We start from the raw sequence: 25,330 nt of genomic DNA on the forward strand, positions 1-25,330 counted from the left end.
AGTTTCCTATTAGGGGATGAAGAACTTCAACTTTAGTTTCCTATCCTTACACTATTATATTGCCTGGTGTCTTAAAAAGGATGCAGAGGTTAGCAGAAGCTTGCTCCATATTTGTTAATAGGAGACCAAACTATTGGTACTTTCTCCCTCTCACTATCCAAAATGTTTTACTTCTTCCAGTCCAAATAAACCCCTTCTCTTATAACTGAATCTCCATCAAAAAAACAAAAAACAGGGCGCCTGGGTGGCTCAGTTGGTTAAGCGACTGCCTTCGGCTCAGGTCATGATCCTGGAGTCCTGAGATCGAGTCCCGCATTGGGCTCCCTGCTCGGCAGGGAGTCTGCTTCTCCCTCTGACCCTCCTCCCTCTCATGCTCTCTGTCGCTCATTCTCTCTGTCTCAAATAAATAAATAAAAAATCGTTAAAAAACAAAACAAAACAAAACAAAAAACAAAAACCTACCCACTGACAACACCCAAGAGCCTTCCTTTTCCCTGCTTAGATGCTCTTGCATCATAAATACATCACTCAGGCTTGTCTTTGGAGAAGTCAGAGTGATATGGGGTGGTAGCTCTGCTTTGCCCAGGCTGATTACTAGTCAACAACACCCTGGCCTCTCAGAATCCCTGAAATGTGTGTTTGGGGACACATGGACTCCAAAGTGTTAATGCATGCCAAGCCATACTCACCCCTCACCTTGTCCAGTCTCCTTTCTTAGAAAGTTTCAAGGACATTTTTCATGTTGAGCTGTCACAAGGTCACAGTCTTTCTAACTTCTGAGGGATAAACATATAGATGGTCCATTGTTGATGTGCTCAGGATTTCTCAAGGTATCGAAGCACACCCCTTCCTCTCCCGATAAAGGCAGGGATGGGGCAGTGGTTCCAATTTAGTCCTGGCTGATTGAAACTATCTTGAAATAAGAAGATACTCCCATCTTTCAACTCCTGCTCTGAGCTATATTCTGTATTTCAACTATAGAAAAGGTGCTCCAAGTTCTAGTGTAGGTCTGGGTGGTGGGGAGTTGGCATTACCAGGTAGAAGCACTTAGGCAGTCCTGGGTATTGGCTAATGATGGGGCATAGAGGTCAAAAGTATACGCTCTTTGTTCAAATCACAGATCAGTCAATTTTACTAGCCTACACCCTGGACATTTTCAGGGAAGATAACAGGGAAACACATATGTCCATCTAGGCTTTTATTCTGTGCATAGTTATACAAGGAAATTTGAGTTGGTAGTGTTCATTTGTATCTGTGAATGTGACCTCATTTCAAAAGAGCGTTCTTGCGGATGTAACTAAGGCTCTTAAAATTAGATCATCCTGCATTAATGGGGTGTGCCCTAAATCCAATGACAAGTGTCCTTATAAGAAGAAAAGACACAGTGAAGGAGGCCTTGTGAAGGATTGGCAATGAGCCAAGGAACACCTGGAGCTTCCCAAATCTGAAAGAGGAGGAAGGATTCTGCCCTAGAGTCTTCATAGTGAACATGACCCAGAGGACACCTTAATTCTGGATTTCTGCTTCCAGAACTGTGAGAGAATAAATTTCTGTTGTTTTAAGCCACCAAGTTTGTGGTACTTTGTGGTAGCCGCCTTAGGAAACAGACAATTTGGGAGAGTAATAAAATAAATACAATTAAATTATAAGATTTGCAATCCTCCCAACTCCCCCTCCCTTCTAAGGAGGCAAGCATCTCAGCCAGCTATTTTTTTTTTTTTTAAGATTTTATTTATTTGACAGAGAGAGACACAGCAAGAGAGGGAACACAAGCAGGGAGAGTGGGAGAGGGAGAAGCAGGCTTCCCGCCGAGCAGGGAACCTGATGCGGGGCTCGATCCCAGGACCCTGGGACCATGACCTGAGCCGAAGGCAGACGCTTAACCATCTGAGCCACCCAGGCGCCCCATCAGCCAGCTATTGTTTGCTTGTTTGTGTTTGTTGTTTTTGTGTTTGATCATGTTGAAGGGTGAAAAGGAGAGTCAGGTTAAGAGCAGGAATTGGGCTGGAGGGTGTGGAGAGGGAGGGTGGGAAGAGACTAAGTAGGAAATACGGCAGCTACTACAAAGAGAAGATTCGGGGGAAGGGCTCCTCTATGTTCTACTATATTAAACCCCCTTTTGTTGCCTTCTCAAGAGAACTTCAACAAACCGTGGAACTACTTCAGAGGCTTCCTGGAGTTGGGTCTTTGTCTCTTCAGGTTGCATAACTAGCTGATATTAGTGTGGTGGTGAGGGGCACATAAATTAGGTTACATTTTTATAACCAGAAAATAAAGGTAATTTCTCCTTGCCAAAACAAAATGTGTGTGTGTGTATGTGTGTGAACACCAGGGTACTCTTGATATCTTGTATTCAGAGATGGCTATAGATGTTCAGGAAAAGAAAAGATTCCTTTACTTCTGCCCTGGCCAGGGGCACCCTGACCCATCCAGACTGACAACGCCGGATCTATGCCTCCAACTGGACAACAGATATTTTCTGCTAGTCTTGAGAGCTCCTATCGCTGCATGATTTGCCTGGGAAACTGACCCTGAAAGTATTATTCCCTTATCTAAAAATGGAAATTGCCTGTCCAGTCTGCCTTCTGGGCTCTCTGGCACTAATCCAGTTACAATCTGCTGTAGCTTAGAGCAGCTATGGATAGCCCCCAGGCTCCTCCTTCTTTGGCCCCATAGCCTGCATGCGTTAGCACTGCAAATATGCCATAATCTACAGGCAGGGTGTTTCCCCAAAACAACAATAGCAGCAGCAATAGCAATATTATGGAACCCCTTGAGTCCCAGCAGTCAATGTACCGAAGAGGCCCAAACATGAGAATACCCCCACTCTGAACACTTTGCTTTTGTTAGTTGCCCTTTGATTCTGAGTGAGTGAAGCCATTGTGTGTACCAAATACTTACACACAGCAGGCTGCATATATAAAAATTCCAAGGCTAAGTGTGGTGTGACCTGTGCAAAGTTGGGGGCTGTATACGTTGCGTGGGTTAACCTATGGGCCGGATTTGCCACGACGCCATTTTAGCCAACCACTGTATTAAACATATTAAATGTGGTTTAGAATAGGGACAGTGGTTTGTATTATGTTTACTCATGATATCTGTCTCCAGGTCAAGTAGTAGTAAAATGGATTATTCAAACCATTTTCTTCCCCTGCATGACCATAGAGACACTTATTCTGGATTTCATCTCCTTTATTAATACAATGCTATCATGGAGCCCCAGTTCGGGGAATCTCCTGACTCCATGGACAGGTCTAGCTATCTGATGTGTGGCTTCTGATTTTTAAAGGTGGCGCTCAGATTGTCCGTATTTGCCTGTCTACTGTTTACCATCCATAGAAAAGTGGGTCCAATCCATAGACAAACGGATGAGCAAATGTACTCTCAAAAAGCATATGCAGTGGTGCCGAATTAAAAAATACAGCAGCTCCACCCAGAATGGGTTATGCTCTCTAGCAACTACTATTTCTATTTCTCATATTCCGTGAACTCTCCAACTTCACTGATAACCCCATGGTAATTTGTATCTAAAAGAAATAATACGATTGATATATATATACCTCCGGGACTCCTTCCATAGGCAAAGGGCAGGGAAAAACAGCAAGCTAGAGACAGATCACACGAATGAGCCTTGGCATGAGCTTTCGTCACAATCCCCCTTTCCAAGCATCTGATCCTTCTAAGATGAAGGAGACAGTCAGCTCCATTTCAATTGCCTACCTGCCTTTTTCATCTTATTCCCTGAACTCTATCTGACATGAGCTCCGTGGCGCATAACAAAGACCTAAAATGTTTTCCAGAAGATATTGTTGCTGAAGACTCCATATTCAGCTGCTATTTCCAGTTCATTGGAAAAGGAAGAGGTCAGGAGGGATTTCCACCTGTATAGCATCTTTGGTGGCTCAATGTTCCAGTGAAAACATGTCCCCGTTCATCTCTTCCTTTGACCATTCTGAGGAGTTGAGGGCCATCCCCTGTTGTTCTTGCTCCATTGAAGCCAGGGATCATCGGTTCCCTGGGAGGAAAGATCTTATAAAATATATCCCAGCACATGCTAATGTCAATGTCAGATAATTAGGAAAATTGAAATGATCTCATTCTTGTTTATTTGTTTACTTGGGAGGTGACATTAGCCAGAATAATTTGGATAACATCAACATTAATCTTAATTCATGAATTATTAAAACCTTAGACTGTGTCATAGTAAATTTGCAGGAATAATATTTTAATTCAGTACTGTTTGTAATCAGTATGGAAACACATTTTATGATCAAGCATTTTTAATAAAGGTGTCATTTTTATCATAATAACCTTAAACATAATCCCTCTAAAGAAAATGGACTTTGTCATAGTAACTACATCAAAAGACCTGTTTTTTCAGAGGTTCTAGAAAACATTATGACTACTGAATTCTCATTCTGGCATTAGGAGGAAAATGTATTGGAAATCATCATTCCGAAGACATGGAGACCGAATGAAATACATGCAAATATCATAGTCCATTCTGTGCTGAAAATGACATCTTAATACTGGCCTGGTGTTGTCAAATAAGTCAGCTGCCATTCACGTCAGTGTGAAAGAGAAAAACACAACACAAGTTGCAAAGCACAAAGCAAATAATAGCTCTGATTTGCCTTCCACTGATTGCGTTATATAAGGAAATTGCCCATCAGTATCTTTGTTTCTTTGCCAACGCAAAAAAAAAATAAATTTATCACTTAAATATTCAGTTATACCTTTTGGTGCACTTTTGTGTGCATATCTGATGGGTATATATCATGGAGTGAAATTTCTGGGTCCTGGGGTACATACGGATATGTTCATTTTAATCGAAAGCGAAAGTTTTTCAAAACCAACGTATCAGTTGAAACTTGAACCAGCAGTAGATGAGAGTTCCAGATGCACCACATCCTCACTACTATCCTTCCTTCCTTTACTTCCAAGTAAAATATTTGATTTTAGCCATTCCCTAATGAATACTGAAGTTGAAGTGCTTTTTATAGGTGTAATGGCTTCCTTCATATTGTTTTTGGTGAAGTGCATTTATAAGCCTCTCGCTCCACCCCCAGGTTGTTTGTCTTACTCAGGGGACAACAGCTAACCGGAATGAATGGTCATTCTACATATGCTGGGCATAGGCTGGCCTCTGAACGAAAACCCTGTTCAAATGCATTAGTCTTAAAATAAATGTTAGGGTTTTTTTCCTTCTAATTCGAAGTAAGTTTCAACTTACTATATTTAGTCAAAGGGTTGGTTGCTCTATACAACAGTATCGTCGCTCGAAGCGTGGAGCTTTGGGAAATGGTCGGCAGAGCGGCTGTGTGGCCGAATGATGAGGCTGGTGGACAGATCCTTAATGTTTGAATCTATAGGGCTTCTCACCATTACTGGAGGCCAAACGTTGCTAAAAATACAATATGGAGGCCGTTCTCTTTACCAGGACTGTTAGAAGTAGGTGGTGTGAAGACTAATTCGATAAACTACTGAGATAGGAGATATGAATATCAAGAATTATGCTGGAGTAAGTACAGACGATCTCTAAATGGCACTTCTGACGGGCTGTATTTTCTTGTAGGAAAATGTATCATATTTTTTTCTTTTATGCCTTCTGAGAGCATATGCTTTTGCTGTGATGCATTCAGAAATCATATAGCTCTGCTTTGTTCTCTTCTCATTTTGGGCAGGTTACAACTCCGCAACAAAACTGAATAATCGTTTTAGGCTTTCGCAACATAATCATATTGCCACCTATCCCATCTGAGATTGCCATTCAATAGTTATTCACTGAGATCTTTCTATATGCCTAGAAATCAGAGAAGAAAAAAAACCACTAAATTACAGAACCATCGTGAAATACAATTTACACTGAGCCACTAATCTTGCTCTTTATTAACTTTGTGAAAAAGTGCTATTTCCTTCTCATCAGCCTTAAACAAGTATAATATTAAGCTTGCCTGATACTTATAAATATATTTTTATTATTTTTCATTCTGTTACTTTCTTAGAAATAGTTAAATGCCTTCCGATACCATTTTTGTCGAATGTTCAAGTGCCATCTTCATTAGTATACAGGTTAAACCTCTGTAGCAAGAAGATTACTTTTTAGGTAAATGTCTATTAGGTAAACATCAGTACTGAGTCATGTGGTCACAATGGGCTCCAAATAAGGCTGAGAAATTTCATTTCTACCTGGTCAGCCATGTATTTGCTAAAATTTTGGTTAGTTCTATGATTAGAAGGAATTAAGGGATACTGAATACTAGGGGACACTAAGTAGCTTCTACCATGACCTATTTGCATGGTAACTCAGTTATCTCCTGTCCCTTTCATCCCACACACGTCTTTTCCAAGAGTGAACAATGTAGAGTCCAATCCAGTTTAGCTCAAAATCTAGAAAGTCTGCATTACAGGATTTCCTTTCCTTTAATGCCCGTGGTTCTTGGTCATGCCACTGGGAAGAATGAAGAAGTAGATCAGATGAAGAGTGGTGGGCAGCAAAGCATAGCTTATTGAGTGACAGAACAAAGCTCCTGAAGAGGGAGGGGACCCGAGAGGGTTGCCTTGGCGTTTCTAAGGCCAGGGGTATTTACGGGCTTGTTGATGGGCTGTTTTAATCTGATTAACCCTCCCTGCACCTGTCACCCAGTCAGGTTTTTGTCCACGTGGTCATCTACCTATCAGGTAGTTATTCACATGGGAAAGGGTGGAGGGCTCCTTCCAGGGTGGTGTGTAGAATAAGATGGGGTCTTTTTCCTTTGAAGGGTAGTTTCCTCTTAGGATGGGGCCCCTTGCCCCTGCCTGCCTTTCTTCCAACTATCTTCCATTATCTAGGTGAGGCAAATTACTTCCATGAACCCCGATGAGGCTTTGTCTGATTCCTGTGACCTATAAACTAGTAGATACTTTCACTGCCATGCCTCCAGCACCCCCACACAAGTGCAAATACCCTGACATACAGCGATGAAATAGAACTAGGAAAACTGTAAGAAAAATTCCTACTTGGACATGCAAAGAATGGGAAACATACAGAATCACTTGTTTAGAGCAGTGCTGAGATCTTGCTGGGCAGAAAGTGTGAAGACTACCCTCATAGTGGTGGAGAAAGTTCCTTAATGAAATTCTTCTTTGCTCTCTGAAAAAGTCCTGTGTCCTTTTGGTCTCCAGGCTTTGTTCTTTGCAAACTCTCCTCTGGCCGTAATCCCCTGGGACACAGCTACTATGCGTGTTGGAGAGCATACCCTCTTTTCCATTCTAGATGGGATGATAGACAAGGAGTTCTAGGTTTTGAGCAGAATGTAGCACAAGTTTCTCAGCTCTCTGCTGAGAAGATCTCAGGAGGTGCTTTATGGTTAAATAATTGCAAATGTTTGTAGACTAGACTTGTAAGTTCTTTAGTAGTATAATTGGCTCAAAACCAGAACTGATTTCTTGTCTGCTTGGTTCCAGGTAGCTCTATATGAGAGAAACCACAATCAGAGGCTTTATCTGGTTATCACGGTACGAATCATCCCTCTCTCCCTTAAATTAAGAGCAGCTACATTGAGTGGGAAAACACCCTTAATCTGATTTTGGATTGGCTCACATTCCTGGTTGAGAACACTTAAAGGAAGGCTCTTGAATAAGGTCCTGAGTGACAACTTTATCTACTGTTATTTTGTTTATAGAAACAGTTGGCTTTTCCAAGTTACTAATGCCTTAGTCAATTTAGATTAAAGGCCACCTGCTGAGAAGAGAGCAGACTTAGATCCCCTTTCATCTCTGCTTTAAACTGATTAATTCTTGCCTGACTTCATCTCTCTCTGAGAGCACATTGCAAAAAGCTGCAAGGAACAGCCAACACACATTACCACTCTGCATTTTCTCAACCTTAGCCTGAATCTGATCTGCCTTCTTAGTTACCACTGGTAACAGTTTTATTTAATAGTTTTACCATATAAAGGATTACGTGCAGCTCAGCCTAAAATATCTATTTACTCACTCTTAGCAAGTCTGTCATTAAGGCGGGATGCCATATATTAGAACATTTTTATGAAAAACTCTACTTCTGATATCAGTTTTTATATTAATGAAGGTACAGGCTAAACTGGTCTGAAAAGACTCCACAATACAGTGGCTCAAATATGACAGAATGTTCTTTCTTTTTATTTATCAATCTTAAAATAAGCAGATCCAAGTCATAGTAGAGAAGGTCTGTCATCTACTACATGTGGCTTCTGTCTCTGGACCCAAGGGAGCCATTCAAGCTCCCGTCACTTTCCAGCGAGTGGGAAAGGGAACAGAAAAGTGTAGGACAGAGGACTTCCTTTTTAAGGAATTGACTAGAAACCTGCCCTTATAATTCAAAGAACTTCTGCTCATATGTCATTGGCTGGAATTTAGTCAGACGACCACACCTTGCTTCTGGGAATGAGAAGAATATGAACTATGAAGGCATGTAGGTGGGTTTCTATTACTAAAAGGAAAAAGTCAAGAATGCATAATACAGACTGATTAGCAGATACAGATATAACATTAATATGTTTTGTTCCTCTCTTGCTTGTGTTTTTGACATCACTTTGACATCATATATTTAGAAACAGTATTTTTAGCTCCCAAGTTACATACAAAATTACATCTTTTCAATCTATATTTCATATCTTTTGAATATTCAGACTGTTTATCAGCACCAAGTCACAATCAATAAAAATATTATTTATTTGCAATACATTCTGCTTTTTTATTGTTCTTTGTCCTTTAAGTTACACTCATTTTTTTTTTTTTTTCAGAGCTAGAGAGAATACCTCTCTAAACTTCTACCTTCTACTTTCTGAATGTTCAATATAATTGCAATGTCTTACTGATGTGCTTGATGGTAGAAGACTCTATCTGGTAAATGCAAAAAGTGAGTGGATATATAAAATGGTTAATAACATTCCTATATGAGGTGGATATTTTTCTCCCAAAAAATTCCTTCCCCAAAAATTTCTTCTGTAAATGAAGGAATTTTCCCTACCTTCTATATAGGTGTTGTTTATTTAATTTTTTACTTCTCACCTTTGCTTATATAACAAATCTCATCGAGCACTTCAAAGCAGTAAGAGAGTTTCTGGCACTCAGTTTTCTTCAACATCGCCCCACCCTCACCACCATTATTGTTTTATTTATTCTACTCAATCCTTGAGCTTCTCCCGACACTCCCTCCTTTTCTTGCCAAGGTTTCTATGAGTAGTGAATAATTAATTAAGCTTATTACTCCATTCCTCAGCATATCCACTTTTTGACACGTCTGTTAATTTTGGCTTTGTTCACACAGTTTATCTTGCCTTCTCCATATTCTGTACATCAGAGACTGGCCATGCTCTTGTTCATTGTCTCCTTCTCTTGTCATTTGGCTTAGCCTGGGGTGGCAGCCCAATGACCTCCTCTGACTTCCGGTGTTTTTCCCAGCATCCACACTCACCAGTGAAGGCTATCTTATATGTGGATTGTAAGGTGAGTAGGCAAGCAAATGTATGCTTACCTATTAGAGAACCTGAGGTTACAGAGTAATTAAGCGATTTACCTAATATCCCCGTCCCGACTAGTAATGATAGAGCCAGGGTTCTTCCCAAGGTCTCTTTTAGTTAAAGGACCTATGAAGACACCATGCAGTGTTCTTTAGTGTGGCGTTGGTACCATAACCAACTTTCTGACAAAACAAAGGAAGTCCAACAGATCAGTAATCTTTCCATTATATTTATATTAGGTGTCACCATAGGGATGCCCAGGAGGGCATCTGGTTCTGCTGAGACTGAGTAGTTTCCTTTCTGTGGGAAAAACCATGCCTGGAATGAAATCACACCCTTTCCTTTTTGGTCTCATGTAATGATCACCCTAAAAGTCCACAAGTACTAAATACATTAAAAAATAAAAACCCATAGAGCTAGAAATTTCAGGATCATAGAATATTTTAACTAACTACAGAGTACCTCTAATCCTTACCAGGAAATAGAACATAATAACTTTGCTATTAATGTTGTTTCATTAAAAGCTGTGGACTCATTATTCTGTGTTTATTTTTGCCTACACATTCTTTTGAGCTTATGGCAGTTTTGGTACTAGAACATGAAATGGTTTGCTCCCATGTGTCTTTTATAAAATTCCTTGAGAAATATATGGTGTTTGGCAGCAGTCTCTTTTCCTAAGGAATATCATCATGGGAACATGAAGCAGAGGGTTGTGTGGATTCTGTAGGAACGGTTAGGCATTGTACCAATTTTCCGCTTTGAGTGACCGATGACCTCTTGGGGCCTAAAACATTACAAAGGAAAGTATAAAATACAGACTTAAATGAGCAGCTGATTCAAGGATTGTAAAATCAGATGTTATCTGTAGTGCCCTCATAAAAGTTCATATAAAATAATACTTGACCTAACAAAAATATGACCTTTTTTGAAATACTCTTATATTCAGAAGTCAAAATTTCAGATAATGATTCTTCTCATTCAAACCCAGGCTGAATATTATGTACCATTAGAAGCCTGTTGGCTAACCTCACTGATGACCTGCTGAGACTATTATCATTCTAGCAATGTCTCTACTGTATCTTCAAACACAGGGCATTCACAGATATGTTGTGCCTGAGAATAGAAAAATGCCACTCTCAAAAACCAAAGCGCAAAAATCTCTTATTGAACTGGATCCTTAGTTGTTCAAAATATTTTGTTTTTGGCTAAAGCCCCATGAAATATTGTACCTACTCCCTTGTCCCCATAATTGTCCCATATTTACTTTTGTCTTTTCAAGTAGTGTTACTATAATCCTACAGACAGCAACTGCCTTACGTAAGCCCAGGATAAGGGATTTCTTTCTGCCTCCTTATAAGATTCTCAGGTTGGAGCAAGAACAGCAACTTGGCAAGAATTAGGAAAGAGATGAAATGCTGATTAGATGTCCCCCTAGCTACAATTATATTTATTTTCTATTTCGGAAATGAAGGTCTGAGGCTGAAGGAGGAATAGATGGAAGAGAGTCGGAAAATCTATCAGTTTCTCAGCTTTCCCCCAGTATGCCAACGACTAGAATACTGATTTCATTGTACACCTTTCTACCCAGTGTGGTAGGTAGAATAACAAACCCTCAAAGATGACCACAACTTGTCTGGGACCTGGGGATATATTACCTTACATGGCGAAAGGACTGTATAGAAGTGATTAAATTAAGGATCTTAAAATGGGGAGATTACTCCGGAGGACCCAACATAATTAGAGCGGTCCTTACAACTGAAGGAAGGAGTGAAGGTAGGAAAGTCAGTCAGAGAAGGAGACGTTACTGATGGTCACATAGCAGAGGTCAGACAGGGAGAGAGAAAGATTTTTGAAGATGCTACACTGTTAACTTTAAATATGGAAGAAGTGGCCCCAGGCCAAGGAATGCAGGAGGCCTCTGAGAGCTGGAAAAGGCAAGGAGAGGGATTCTCCCCCCAGGACCCCCAAAAGGATCACAACACTGATGATCCATTTTATAATTCTGAGCTCCAGAACTGGAAGACAATACATTTGTGTTGTTTTAAAGCCACTGAATTTGGGATAATTTGTAACGCAGCAATAGGAAATGAATATACCATGATTCAACATCAATTTTAAATATAGCATCTCAAAATTGTAGTGTTTAAAACTGAATAAAAGGATCTACACACACATTTGTGTTCATATATTTTAATATCTGCTAAATAACTAAGTCAGGTATAGGATCTCTATTTCATGATGATAAGAATATGGCAAATTCAGTTAGTTAATTTGAAGACCTTATTTGTCCTTTATGTGAAATATCATGTTAAAAAAAGAACGCAGCTGTCCTATCATTTGCTAACGTCTCATTTTAGCTTCTTTCCTTAAAATTTCTCTGTGGTAACTCCCTACTTTTTTTTCCATTTGAAATGTAGTTCCTCTAGGTTTGGGATTCTTGGCCTCAGCGATGTTGACATGTCGGACTAAATAATCCTTGTCACGAGGTCTCTCCTGTGCTGTAGGATGTGGAGCAGCATCTCTGGGTTCCACCTACTGGATGCCAGTAGCACGTGATGTTCCCTCATGTGACAACCAAAAATGTCACCAGACATTGCTAAGTGACTCCTGGGGAGCAAAATTAGCTCTGGTTGAAAGTCACTGCTTTAGGTAATGCATAATTTGGTGATAAATGCCCCATAAGCATCCACTACAACATTCACAAGAATATGATTATATTGTGGGAATATTATCAGAAAGGCATGGGTTGTTGTATGACTAAAGGAGGCCGACAGCCTCAACCATCATGGATGCCCTTGGATTTCTTGCCTCACCATCCTCTTTGCTGCTCCTCCCCACCTCTCGCACCTCTCCATAGTGAAACGTCCTGGGACTCAGTTATCCTGTCAGATGCCTTCTTTATCTACACTCACACCCCATGTCATCACATCTGCTCTCATATCTTTAAATGTATCCATGTGCTGACTCATAGCAAATATATGTCCCTGGCCATGAATTCTCTATTGAACTTGAATAGCCTACCTGACAACTTCCATTGACAGTCCAGTAGGATAGGCATTTAAAATAGGAACATGCTCAACTCCTGTTTTCCCAGTCAAACCTCTCCTCCCACAGCATTTCCCAGCTCAGTAAATGGCAATTCCTCTGAGAGTCAATTTCTCTCATTTTCTCACACCCATTATCAAATCCATTATCCTCTTATTGGCTTCATATTTCAAACATATCAGAATCCAGTCCCTCCTTGCCATTACCACCATCAGCTCTGGCCTGGTTTATAATCAAAGCTCTTTACTGGCCTCTCCTAGGCTTGCCATTCTCAGTCTCTTCTTGACTCAGCAGCCACAGCCATCCTCTTAAAATGTGAGACAAATCATGTCACTCCACCGTATCTCACCCAGAGGGAAAATGGAAATATCATAATTTCTAGGTGATCTATGCCTCTACTGCCTTTCTGCCTCATCTCCCGTACTTCTCCATCTGTCTCAATCCTCTCCAGCAACACTGGCCTCCACACAATGCCTTGAACAAGCCAAGCAGCTTCTTTCCCAGGGTATCTGCCCAGAGATATGTCCAGGGTATTAGTCATTAGTCATGATTCTCCAGAGAAACAAATCCAGTAGGAGGTGTGTGTGTGTGTGTGTATAATTGAGAATTATTTTTAAGAAATTTGCTCACGTGATTATGAAGGCTGAGAAGTCCCACGGTATGCTGTCTATGAGCTGGGGACCCAGGAGAAACGGTGGTGTAAATTCCCATCTGAGTACCAAGCCCTGAGAACCAAGAGAGCTGATGGTGTAAATCATAGTCCTAGGGCAGAAAACTGATATTTCAATTCAAGCAGTTAGACAGAGAGAGCCAATTCAACCTGCTGCCACATTTTTGTTCTATTCGGGCCCTCCACAGACTGGAAGATGCCCACCCATACTGGGGAAGGCCATCTGCTTTACAGTCTACCAGTTCAAATGCTAATCCCTTTGAGAAACACCTCCACAGGGATGCCTGGGTGGCTTAGTCAGTTAAATGTCTGCCTTCGGCTCAGGTGATGATCTCAGGGGGAGCCCCGTGTCGGGCTCCCTGCTCAGCAAGGAGTCTGCTTCTCCCTCTTCCTCTGCCACTTGCCCTGCTTGTGCTTACTCACTCGGTCTCTGTCTCTCTCAAACAAATAGATAAAATCTTAAAAAAAAAAAAAAAAAAAAAGAAGAAACACCACAGACACACCCAGAAACAATGTTTAACCAGATATCTGGGCATCTCATGACCTGGTCAAGATGACATAAAGTTAATGATCACAGACTCATCCCCTCACTTCCTTTAGGTCTCTGATCAAATGTCACCTTAGAAAGGCCTTTCCTGTTCACTCCATCTGAAATGGAATCCCTCATCCCACAAATGCAATCCTCTCTGGCCTTATTTTTTTTATAACACTTATTGCTATACAGCAGAATACATATTTGACTATTTGCTTCTTTTCTGTCTCTATCCACTCAATTGTAGCTCCATTGAGGACAGGGCATCCTTAACTATCTGCTCTCTACTGTATCACCAGTTCAAGGATATATACCAGCATCGATCGATCAATCGATCTGTATCTATATAATATAGATATAATAGATATTACAGATATAGACATATATCAATATAGATATATAGATATAGACAGATATCATATATATATCAGATAGATAGATAGATAGATAGATAGATAGATAGATAGATAGATAGATAGAGATATGCTAGGATATACATGCCAGGCTATCTTGGCATGAGCAAATATATTACAAAAATCAATACATGATTTCACTCTGTTGAACCTCAAATTTAGAAGATAGTATAACATATTTTTAGAGTGAGAACACAGCCATATTTGACTTGCCTAGAAGCACTATTCTTTTTCAATCTAAAATAAAATAAATGACTGTATTCCTCAGTGTTTTGACCATGAGGTCGGTCTTTATTAACATGGAGAAAGAGTGCCCTCTACTGTGCTGTTTAGACGTATACAGTTCTGAAGGGTTTTAAAAAATGTCTTAATTTTTGGTTTAATCAGGCAGAACACTGTTTCAATGAATTTGAAGAGAGTTACAAATAGATAACTTCCATTCTTATTGCTTTAAAATAAAAATCTATTTCTAGAGTAAACGGAGAATAAATCTTATGCTGTTGGCGTGTAGATTTCTTGTAACGGAGTATTCACTGCCTCAAATTTGTTTCGAGGCTAGAGTAGGACATGGAAAGAAGTTTTAAGTCAAAGGGATGTTTGGCAGTTATCAAATACTGTGTTTGAAAGATAAATAATTATCGTTTTTGCTGTTCCTGCATATGAAAATAATATAAGTATGCTCCCTGGTTAATGAAGAGGGCTCTAGAGCTGGAGAGAGCTGTATTTGATTTGCAGAAGGCTCTGTCCTTGTTGCATATTATAATCACCTGGGAGCATTTAAAAACTATTAACACCCAGATCACTTTCACCAAGAATACTTCTTTTTCAATCTTTGAGTCTTTAGCTCTTTCTCTTATTAAAGTGGTTCTCCACAGAGGGGCCATTGTGCTTCTCTGTCTCCCCAAGGACATTTGGAAAAGTCTGGAGGCATTTTCAATTGGTACACCATCGGTAGAGGAGAAGAGTGCCACTGGTATCCGGGGAGCAGAGGCCAGAGGTGCTACTAATCATCCTGGAATGCACAGCACAGCACCACCTACTTAAAACAAAGAATTATCAAAATGTCAATAGTGCCCAGGTTTTTTTGTTTGTTTGCTTTTTGTTTTTTAAAGATTTTTAAAATTTATTTGACAAAGAGAGAGACACAACGAGAGAGGGAACACAAGCAGGGGGAGTGGGAGAGGGAGAAGCAGGCTTCCCGCGGAGCAGGGAGCCCAATGTGGGGCTTGATCCCAGGACCCTGGGATCATGACCTGAGCCGAAGGCAGACGCTTGACGGCTGAGCCGCCCAGGCACCCAATAGTACCAAGGTTTAAAAGCCCTGCCTTATTAGACTGCTTATAACCTCCAGTAAAATATGGAATAAGAAAGATGAGAACAAACAACTGTATTTTGCTCCAGATCTTACTGGGAAACATTTGTTTTCCTTTGTCAAATAGGATATACTTTTTTTTTTTTTTTTTTTGGCAGATATCCCTTTCAAAATCGAGGAACTTCCATTCTATTCCTTTGTTGAGAGTTTTTATTATGAATGTTTATTGGATTTTATTAAATGCTTTGCTACATCTATTCAGATATTCACATGGTTTTTCCTTTTTAGTCTGTTAATATGGAGAATTCTTGACACATTCTTAAATGTTAGGATGGGTTCCATGATAAACTTCTTCAATTTTTACATATTGTTGGATTCAATTTGATGTGTTTTCAAGGTTTTGGTATCTATGTTTTGAGAAATGCTGGTATGTAGTTTTTCTTTCTTATAATCTGCTTCTTTTTGACATCAGGGTAATACTGGCCTCATCAATGAACCAGGAAATGTTCTCTCCTTTTTCTTTTTACCAACATCTTCTAGTATGTGGAAGAGTTTGTATAGAACTGGTTTTATTGCTTTCTTAAAGGTTTGATAGAAGTCACCAGTGAAGTCCAATTGAGCCTAGGCTTTTCTCTCCTAGGAGGTGTAACTACGAATTCATTTTCCTTAGGATGCACAGGTTTTGCTACCTAGGTGGCTGTACTCCTCTGAGTTAGCCTTACTAGTCTGTCTCCCAAGGAATTTGCCTGTTCATAATGTCAAATTTATAAGCATAAAATTATGTTTCTTATTTTTTTAGTGACCATAGGTTTTATGGACTCTTTTTTCCCAATATCAGCAATTCCTATTTCTTCCCTTTCTCTGGAGGAGTCCGTATTTGTCGTTCCTGGGTCTCCCTGCTTTCTTTGGGTTTAGTTTGCTCTTCTTTCAGTTTCTTAAGGCAGAAGCTTCCATCATTGACTTAAGGCCTTTCCATTTATCTTATGTTAACATTTAATGTTATAAATTTCCTTTTGAATACTGAGTTAGCCTTACTTTTGATAGGTTGTATTCCAATTTTCACTGAAATAAAAATATTTTCTCATTTCCCTTGGGATTTCTCCTTTCATCCAAAGATTTGGAGATTAGCCAGATATCTCCCTGTCATTCATATTTAGTTTAATTCCACTGTGGTTAGATACCATTGTATGATTTTTCAATACCTTAAATTTGTTGAAATTTGTTTTATGGCTCAGAGTATTATTTTCTCTCTTGGTGAACATTCTAAATGCCCTTACAAAGCAAATATGCATGCTGCTATTACTGGTGGAGTGTTCAGTACATATCAATCCGGTTAAGCTGGTTGAGAAAGTTGTTTGAGACCTCTAGGTCCTGACTGATTTTCTTCTCACTCTACTAGCTATTGAGAGATGATTTCCCTATTGAGATGTAATTCTGTGTCTTCTGTTTTTTTCATAGTTTCCTTTTCAGTTTAACTTTTTGAACCATATGAACTTTATCTCGGCACATACATGAAAATGTGGATCCAACCTTTTCTGTTTCTTCTCCCACCACCGAAGTAGCTCATCATTAATATTTTAGGTAGTATGGTAAGATGGTATTTGAGAGAAAATTATTTTAGATAATTTGTAAAATACATGGCATACTTTAAAAATATCTAATGTAGTCTTTAAAACTAAAAGGGAAGAAATCATAGCAGAGAAAAAATAAGACAGCAAGAAAAAAGTTTCGATGACACATTTTTGAACTACAACATATGCATCCTGTATACATAAAATGAATACTATTATTCTTTTCTTTATTTTGACTAGAATTCCATCCCTCTGAATAACCTGTCCAATGTAGAAGTTATTTTGAAGCCAATTCTGTAGTGGTCTTGCAAAATAAAACAAATTGATAAGACAATTATTTTACATAGGTTCCTTGTTTCCTGGTCTTTTGCTCAAAGTTAATGTCACAATCTGATTTCTTATTTAAAATTCCTGATATTGGGGTGCCTGGGTGGCTCAGTTGGTTAAGCGTCTGCCTTCAGCTCAAGTCATGATATCAGGGTCCTGGGATTGAGCCCCGCGTCAGGGGCTCCCTCTTTCTCTGCCCCCCCACCCCAGCCCCTGCTCGTGTTCTCTCTTTCTCTCAAATAAATAAATAAAATCTTAAAAAAATAAAATTCCTGAGATGTGCTACTTCTTACTAGAATACTTATTTCTGGTTAGCACTTGGTTTTCCTGTGCTAAATTTTGTTTGTTTTCTAGTCACGCATTTCATACAAAAGAGTGTACTATATTATCTGAAGCAAGGAAAGGTCTGTAAAAGCACTAGTCACTGAGAAACAACTGTATTTGTTTTGGTTTTTCATTCTAAAAATCTTTGAGGAAGATCGAAGAGAAGAAAGAAATCTAAAGTTCATATTAAAAATTAATAAGCAATAGCTCCAAAAAAATAGGAAGTTATGAAACTTAAAAAGTTAGGTTGCATGAAACTGCATTTTAAATCCAGAAAACTAACATCTATGAGGGCTTACATATATTTTGAGTTTTAAGGCTTTCACCTAATATTTCCTGCCCTCATTCCCTACATATCTTTCCTCCATAGAACTTATATTTTAGTATATTTTATAATATACAGTAGTCCCCACTTATCCACAGGGGATACATTCCAAGATCCCCAGTAGATGCCTGAAACTAAGGTTAGTAAGAACCGTATATAGGCTATTTTTTTTCCTATACATACATAGCTCTTGTTGAGGTTTAATTTATAAATTAGCTCTTACGAAATCTCAGTCGTTAGGCATCTGCCTTTGGCTCGGGTCATGATCCCAGGGTCCTGGGATCGAGCCCCACATCGGGCTCCCTGCTCCGCGGGAAGCCTGCTTCTCCCTCTCCCACTCCCCCTGCTTGTTTTCCCTCTCTCACTGTGTCTCTCTGTCAAATAAATACATAAAATCTTTTAAAAAAATAGAACAATTATAATATACTGTAATAAAAGTTATGTGAATGCGGGCTTTCTCTCTCTCAAAATGTCTTATTGCACAGTACTCACCCTACTTCTGGTGGTGATGTGAGATAATAAAATGCCTGTGTGACGCAATTAAGTGAAGTGAATGGCATAGCCGTTGTGTTGTCGCGTTAGGCGACTATTGGCCTTCTGAATATACATCAGAAGGAGGATCGGCTGCTTCCACGCCACAGCTGACCGTGGTTAACTGAAACCATGGAAAGCAAGACTGAGGGTAAGTGGGATGACTGTATCTACTTACTGGCTTTGTTTTTGTTAGCTTCTTCCCTGGAATATAAACTCCATGACAGTTTGGATTTTGTCTGTTTCATTCATGTTGGCTCCAAAGGACTTGGAATAGTGCCCCACACCCAGTAGATGCCTAATAAAAATATTTCCTGACTGAATGAACAGTCTCTGGAAGTGCAGTTTCTCGCTGTTTCCTCACCACTCACACATGCTGCAGGTCCCCACAAGACCACTCACTTTTCCACCATAATGGTCCTGGGCTCGATTCTCCACGCCAGGACCCATGCCAGGATCCAGTCCGAAACACATCCACCATTCATTTCCCCCTGAGGCAGTGTGAGAATTCCTCAGATCATTCCTTGGCTCTGAGTCCCCTTTCCACGGAAAAGTGGTTCCTGCTCCTCCACAGGCCACCTCCTAGCCTGCTGCCAAAGTTGGTTTCTGCTTTACTGGCACCCCACCTTCTGCCCCGACTCCTGTTTTCTGGGGCCGGTTAAATCAGTTAAACGAGGAGGCCATTAGACTCACGTGGTTCTAATGCTGTGGAGACCTATGTAAGCAAACCAAAATCTAAGCTATAAATGCCTCCAGGTTACGAAGTCAAAACCTGAGGACAACCAAGCACAGTCAAGTGGGCTTTCAGCCTAGCCAATCAAGAATTCCCTACTTGGGGTGCCTGGGTGGCTCAGTCAGTTAAACGTCTGCCATCGGCTCAGGGCATGATCCCGGGGTCCTGGGATCCAGTCCCCGCATCGGGCTCCCTGCTCAGTGGGGGGGCCTGCTTCTTTCTCTGCTGCTCCCCCTGCTTGTGCTCGCTCGCTCTTTCTCTCTCTGACAAATAAATAAGTAAAATCTTAAAAAAAGAAAAAAAGAATTTCCTTACTTTGCTTTACTTTTTCTTTAGAAGAGTCTTTCCCTGCGCTCCTGCTGGTAGAGTTGGGCACTGCCAAATCCAAATTGATTTTTGCTCAAATAAACTCTTGAAATGTCTGATACGCCTCAGTTTATCCTTTAACAGGGCCCAGATGTCATATGTACTGATCTTCAAAATCTTTCATAATTATGTAACCTTGGAAAAGTTGTTTAAGTTTGACTACTTAATGAGGATGAATTAAGAAAGATTAAATTCATATTTATTTATGCATAAAAGTATTTAACCTTAAAACTGTGTAATTAACTCACATGTCATATTTAAATAAACTGTCACAACAAAAAACCTTTCCAAAAGAGATGCATTTTAATGATGAAAGACAGCATTAGTGAATTTTTTCATACATAACCTTTGTGGTATTAAACATGTCAAATACATACATACATACATACAACCGGATAAGACTGTAATTATTTTGTCATGAAAAAGCTGTGATTTCAAAGGCTCTTTAAAAGGCAAAAATGTTAAAATTACTCAGAAAAAGATACTTAGGAGTGAATGGTATCAGAGTCACATTGGCTGAAGAAGGAAAATAACAACAAACTTTTAAACCATCTTAACATAAACCTCACTGCAAATATACAATTCTTTTGAACACAGCACATGGAAAGGAGAATAACCTCAAAATTATGGCTTACTTCTCTGGCATATTAAAGAACAAGTTTGGCTAAAGTTTCCTGAATTATAAAATTCCCTGATGAACTCCCCTAGATTACGTGCAGCTTCTCACTTTTAAAAGGTCATATAAAAAGATATAAGTCAGTTTCCAGCAGAGTTAACATTGGTCCATAACAAAAATTTCCTTTAGGTTATTTTAAAATACTAACATAAGAAAATTCTAGTTTAAAAAGAATTTCAAACCAATAGTAGGCATTAAAAAATAGTCATAGGGCCGGTTAATTTTCTAAAACCAAACAAACTAAAAAACCTTTCTTCCCCTCAAAACAGCAATGGGACAGAGGCTCCAAAATATTTGCTTGTTTTTTTCCTACAAAAACCAGTTTACCACTTTCTGGAATCCCAGCCCAGGAACCAGCCTGTGAACGTGGCCGGCTCATGGCCCTGCTTTACGATGACAATTGGCGTCCTCTTGTCTCTTCCAGAAGGATCTGTCTCAAGATACATTTTGGCTATAAAGAATTGAAAAACAAACACATTCAGTTAGTTGTTTTTTAAAAAAAAAATTATTTAAATTCAATTTAATTAGCATATATTGTCTTATTAGTTTCGGAGGTAGAATTCGGTGATTCCTCAGTTGCATACAACACCCAGTGCCATTACTTCAAGTTCCCTCTTAATGCCCGTCACCCAGTTACCCCATCCCCCACCCACCAACCCTCCAGCAACCCTCAGTTTGTTGCCTATAGTTAAGAGTCTCTTATGGTTTGTCTCCCTCTCTGTTGTCCTCTTATTTTATTTTTCCTTCCCTTCCCCTATGTTCATCTATTTTGTTTCTTAAATTCCACATATGAGTGAAATTATATGGTATTTGTCTTTCTCTGACTGACTTATTTCACTGAGCATAATACCCTCTAGTTCCATCCACGTCATTGCAAATGGCAAGATTTCATTCTTTTTGATGGCTGAGTAATATTCCATTGTATATGTGTGTGTATACACACACAACACACACACACACACATCTTCTTTATCCATTCATCTGGGCTCTTTCCATAGTTTGGCTATCGTGGACATTGTTGCTATAAACATTGGGGTGCATGTGCCCCTTCAAATCACTATGTTTGTATCCTTTGGATAAATACCTAGTAGTGCAATTTCTGGGTCGTAGGGTCAGTTAGTTTTGATTAAACTAAAATAACCATGAAATGAAAAGTCTCCCAATAAAAATAATGAATCAAATTTTCATTGCCCTGAAGTAGCCAAATACTGTTCCATATGAACAACGCCTTATTGATTTCTCTCATCTGCCATGGATTGCACATGAGAGTCTAATGGTTGCCTAAAAAAATTTCAAACTTTATAGAATTATCCTTATGGCATAATTATTCCTGTACTTTTCAAAAATAAAAAAAAAATTGTGCAGAAAGAACAGCATTACTCAAAAAACTTTAAAAAATCTAGGTTATCATAGAGGTTTTACTATTTCTATAATACAATATTGTTTAAGTGAATTTAAAGTTTTCAGAATAAACTGATGTAATCATGTTCTAAATTAGGTAATAAAACATTCTTCTTATTCTTATTCTGAAATTCTTCAGTTCAAAAAAATTCCATTACACTTAAGTTCTGAAAGCAAAAGCTTATTAGATTCTGCTCAGTTTTAATATGTGGTTTTGAAGAATGTGGTGAAAAGAGCAGTCAAGAGCTTTGTAATAAGCACTCAGGATAAATGCCATTCATTGTCCATGGGATCTCGCTTACCAGACTTCAGAGATTCTGTTCTCTCAACTTCATTGGCATCTTTGCCGACCCAAATAAAAATCTGAAAAGTGAAACAATAATATGTACGGTTCGGGAAGTAAAGGCTCAGTGCGAGCCCTGTACCAAATGCTTCTCACACATTGCTCATTTCACCTTCACAGCAAGCCCCCAAGTTAGGGATGTGGAGAAGGAGGTGCAGAGAAGGCCCACCACTTTCCCAATGTTTGCACTTATTAAGAGATACTCTAGATTGATATCCAGCCAGTTTGACTCCAGAATCCACATTCTGATATTTCAGGTTTATATAGTATTTTCTAGTTTACACACTTTCTCAAAACAACATATTGGCTGTTTTCTGCAGCCACCCATTTAGGGTATGTAAGGTAGTCATTATCCCCATATTATTATCCTGGGGGGACCTCAGCCTCCCTTGCAAAGCCTCTGCCATAAGCCTGTAGTGTACACCTAAAACTGTATCTTCTAACACTTTGGTAAAAGTGCTACAATGTTTAGTATTTAGTTTTTTTAAAAACTGATATAATTACATATTCTGTATGTATCCTTCTTGTCAAATGTATAGGCTGTGAACTTCAATGCTGAAACATTCTCTTGAATTACCTTATATTTATTTACTTTAAAAGATTTTATTTATTTATTTATTTATTTATTTGAGAAAGAGGGGGGTGGGGGGAAGCACACACATGCGAGAGCCAGAGCGAGGGCGCACAGGAGCTGGGGGAGGGCCAGAAGCAGGCCCCCCACTGAGCAGCAAGCCCAATGGGGGGCTCGATCCCAAGACCCTGGGATCATGACCTGAGCCGAAGGCAGACACTTACCTAACAACTGAGCCACCCAGGTGCCCTGAATTACCTTATATTTAAATCACTTTAAAATAACTTGTTGGCAGAGAAATTTTGGCCAAATTAGTTTTGATTGTATTCTAATTCATACTGAAAGTACTGAAATATTTGCTTGCAGGGCATAGAACAAACAATGACAGCTTGGTCATGTAAATGAAAAAAATGATTTAAAAAATAAAATGTAGTAAGGGAAATATTCTCAAGTATCCTTGACTGCAGAACTGACTACAAATGGACATAATTATTTTGAATAAGGAAATGCCATTCTTATTTTGTAATTCTTAATATACAAAGGTGTTTTATTGACATGACATTTTAAATTTCCTATCTATAAATATGTGATCCATTCACCTGGGGAGAATCTGTGACTAGATTCCAAATTCAAATATGGCAATTCTATACCAAGAAGCTAAGGGGTAATATAACCAAATGACTTTAGCAATTAAGAACAGACCTAGAAGTAACAATTACTAGGGTTGACTCTAAGAGTGGGCCTAATTCAGATACGGGTTTCATAATTGTTCTATACATTTTAGTTCCTAATATATTTATTTTTCCCTTCCACTATTATCAGTTTACACAAAGGGTAAAAAACAACAACAACAACAACAACAAAAAACCCCAACTATCAGATATGGCATGCCAAATCCCCATTCATTTTCTTCCAAATAAAGATATACATAACAGCAACATATTTTCTGTGTAGATTCAAAACTATTCTATGTCTGTTTCTTTGTCAGGGGAAAGGCCCCCTATGATGACTTCTCATCAGATTTCAAGAAAAATTCTGAATCTTTGACGTCCCCATGGCCCTGTTCCCCCATGGCATTATATCCACTAATGCATTTACTAGTTGAATGGATGAATGCATGAAGAAATTAGGAGTGAATCAATTTTAAAAATAAATGAAAAATGGAAGTTTTTCACCTAAAACTATACAGCCACAGACAGTAGCCATGGAATTTTTTCCATTTTAAGAAATCAATTTGCTACATGTATCAGTTTTATTTTTTGCCAAACTGTGTCGAGTCTTTAGAATACAGCCTAAATCCATAGGTCCATTTATTATTAGACTTGCCATTTTTCAAAGCAGGTTTTGTCAGCTCCCAAGTACAAGCACACCAAATACAGTTTTACCTGTTCCCAAGCATCTAGTAACATGACATCATCTTCTGCTAAATCATCCTGGGTGAACTCTCCTGGAACCTCTTGAATCTGAAATGTATGAAAAAGCCTTAGGATCAAAGAGTAAAGCAATAATTTTTCTAATATATAGGATACCAATGCATTGTATTATTTTAAAGCACCACAAAAATAAAGTTTGTTAGTCATCTTTTTTTGTTCTTTCTGGGTAATAAAGATTTAGATAATTGTTGGGCGCCTGGGTGGCTCAGTCAGTTAAGCAGCTGCCTTCGGCTCAGGTCATGATCCCGGAGTCCCAGGATCGAGCCACACGTCAGGCTCCCTGCTCAGTGGGGAGTCTGCTCCTCACCCTGCTCTCGTCCTCTCTCTCTCTCTTTCTCTCTCAAATAAATAAAATCTTAAAAAAAAAAGATTTAGAAAATTGTTTATTTGTTTCATCGTCTATCACAAGCTGATGGAATCTTATCTGGGAAGCACAGTGCTGACTACGAACATGGCCCCTGAATGCCTCAGGGAGGCTACAGGCAGTCGGACCCCAGTTCCACTTCCGGTCCCTTGTGACAAGCTGCTTCACAGATTTCCATTGCCTTCCTCGTCCCTAAAGACATTTGAGTTTATGGTCTAAGTATTCAATTGTTTTTTATTGTGTAGGTCAAGATTATTTTAATAAAATCAATAGGTCTGGTCATTTTCTAAATCAACAATTTTTGACAAGATGATATAATATTTCATATGCCAAGTTTTCTTATTATTATTATCTTAGATGTGTTAAATCATGTTCTCTGTAGTTAACTTTAAAGTTTGCCAGGGAGGTTTAGTTTAACACACCCACTACCAGTGGGCAGGTATTAATCCAAAGTTCCAAATTTTTAAAAGATTCTGGATAACGAACCCCCTGACCCTTAGGAAGGTGTGGTAGATAGGGTTGTGGTTCTTAATTCTTCACTCCTTCCCTCTGCTGTGTGACTTTGTTATAGTACAGTCGAGTGAGTGGAGGTGGCTTTGGCCTTGGCCATGTCATATTAGCAAATGTGACTCATCAGGGGCCCTCTTGCATTCCTGGGCTCAGTCGTGGGAAAAACAGGCATGAATCCAGCCTGCAGCCCAAAGGAGAACCACCCAGCTGGGCTGGACCTAGGTTAACTTGGTCCCAGGCAACCTGCAGCCTTCTGAGCATAACACATATTTATTATAACCTGATGAAATTTTGAGACTGTTATACAAAAACAGACAAAAACTACTTACAGAAGGCAAAAACTTAGTTTATATCATCTTTTTTACAGAATATTTACCAATCACATAATGATTTAAAAA

General features: G+C 39.2%; 1 protein-coding gene across 2 annotated transcripts in view; it reads right to left on the reverse strand.

The window, feature by feature from the left end:
- Nucleotides 1–19,918: 19,918 nt before the first annotated feature.
- SCIN (scinderin) overlaps nucleotides 19,919–25,330 on the reverse strand; it is an 85,913-nt gene continuing 80,501 nt past the window's right edge. The window contains exons 14-16 of one of the 2 annotated variants that reach the window (XM_064575200.1): nucleotides 24,011–24,088; nucleotides 22,014–22,074; nucleotides 19,919–20,761 (exon numbers count right to left, since the gene is read on the reverse strand). In XM_064575200.1, the coding sequence (XP_064431270.1) occupies nucleotides 20,634–20,761; nucleotides 22,014–22,074; nucleotides 24,011–24,088 (267 nt within the window). In that variant the 3' untranslated portion in view covers nucleotides 19,919–20,633. The remainder of the gene's footprint in view (nucleotides 20,762–22,013; nucleotides 22,075–24,010; nucleotides 24,089–25,330) is intronic. The other variant, XM_064575201.1, reaches the window with a different exon arrangement.

Source organism: Mirounga angustirostris, unplaced genomic scaffold, assembly GCF_029215605.1.
Source record: "Mirounga angustirostris isolate CCGP_5_RB_7025 unplaced genomic scaffold, mMirAng1.0.hap1 SCAF_12, whole genome shotgun sequence".
Lineage (NCBI taxonomy): Eukaryota > Metazoa > Chordata > Mammalia > Carnivora > Phocidae > Mirounga > Mirounga angustirostris.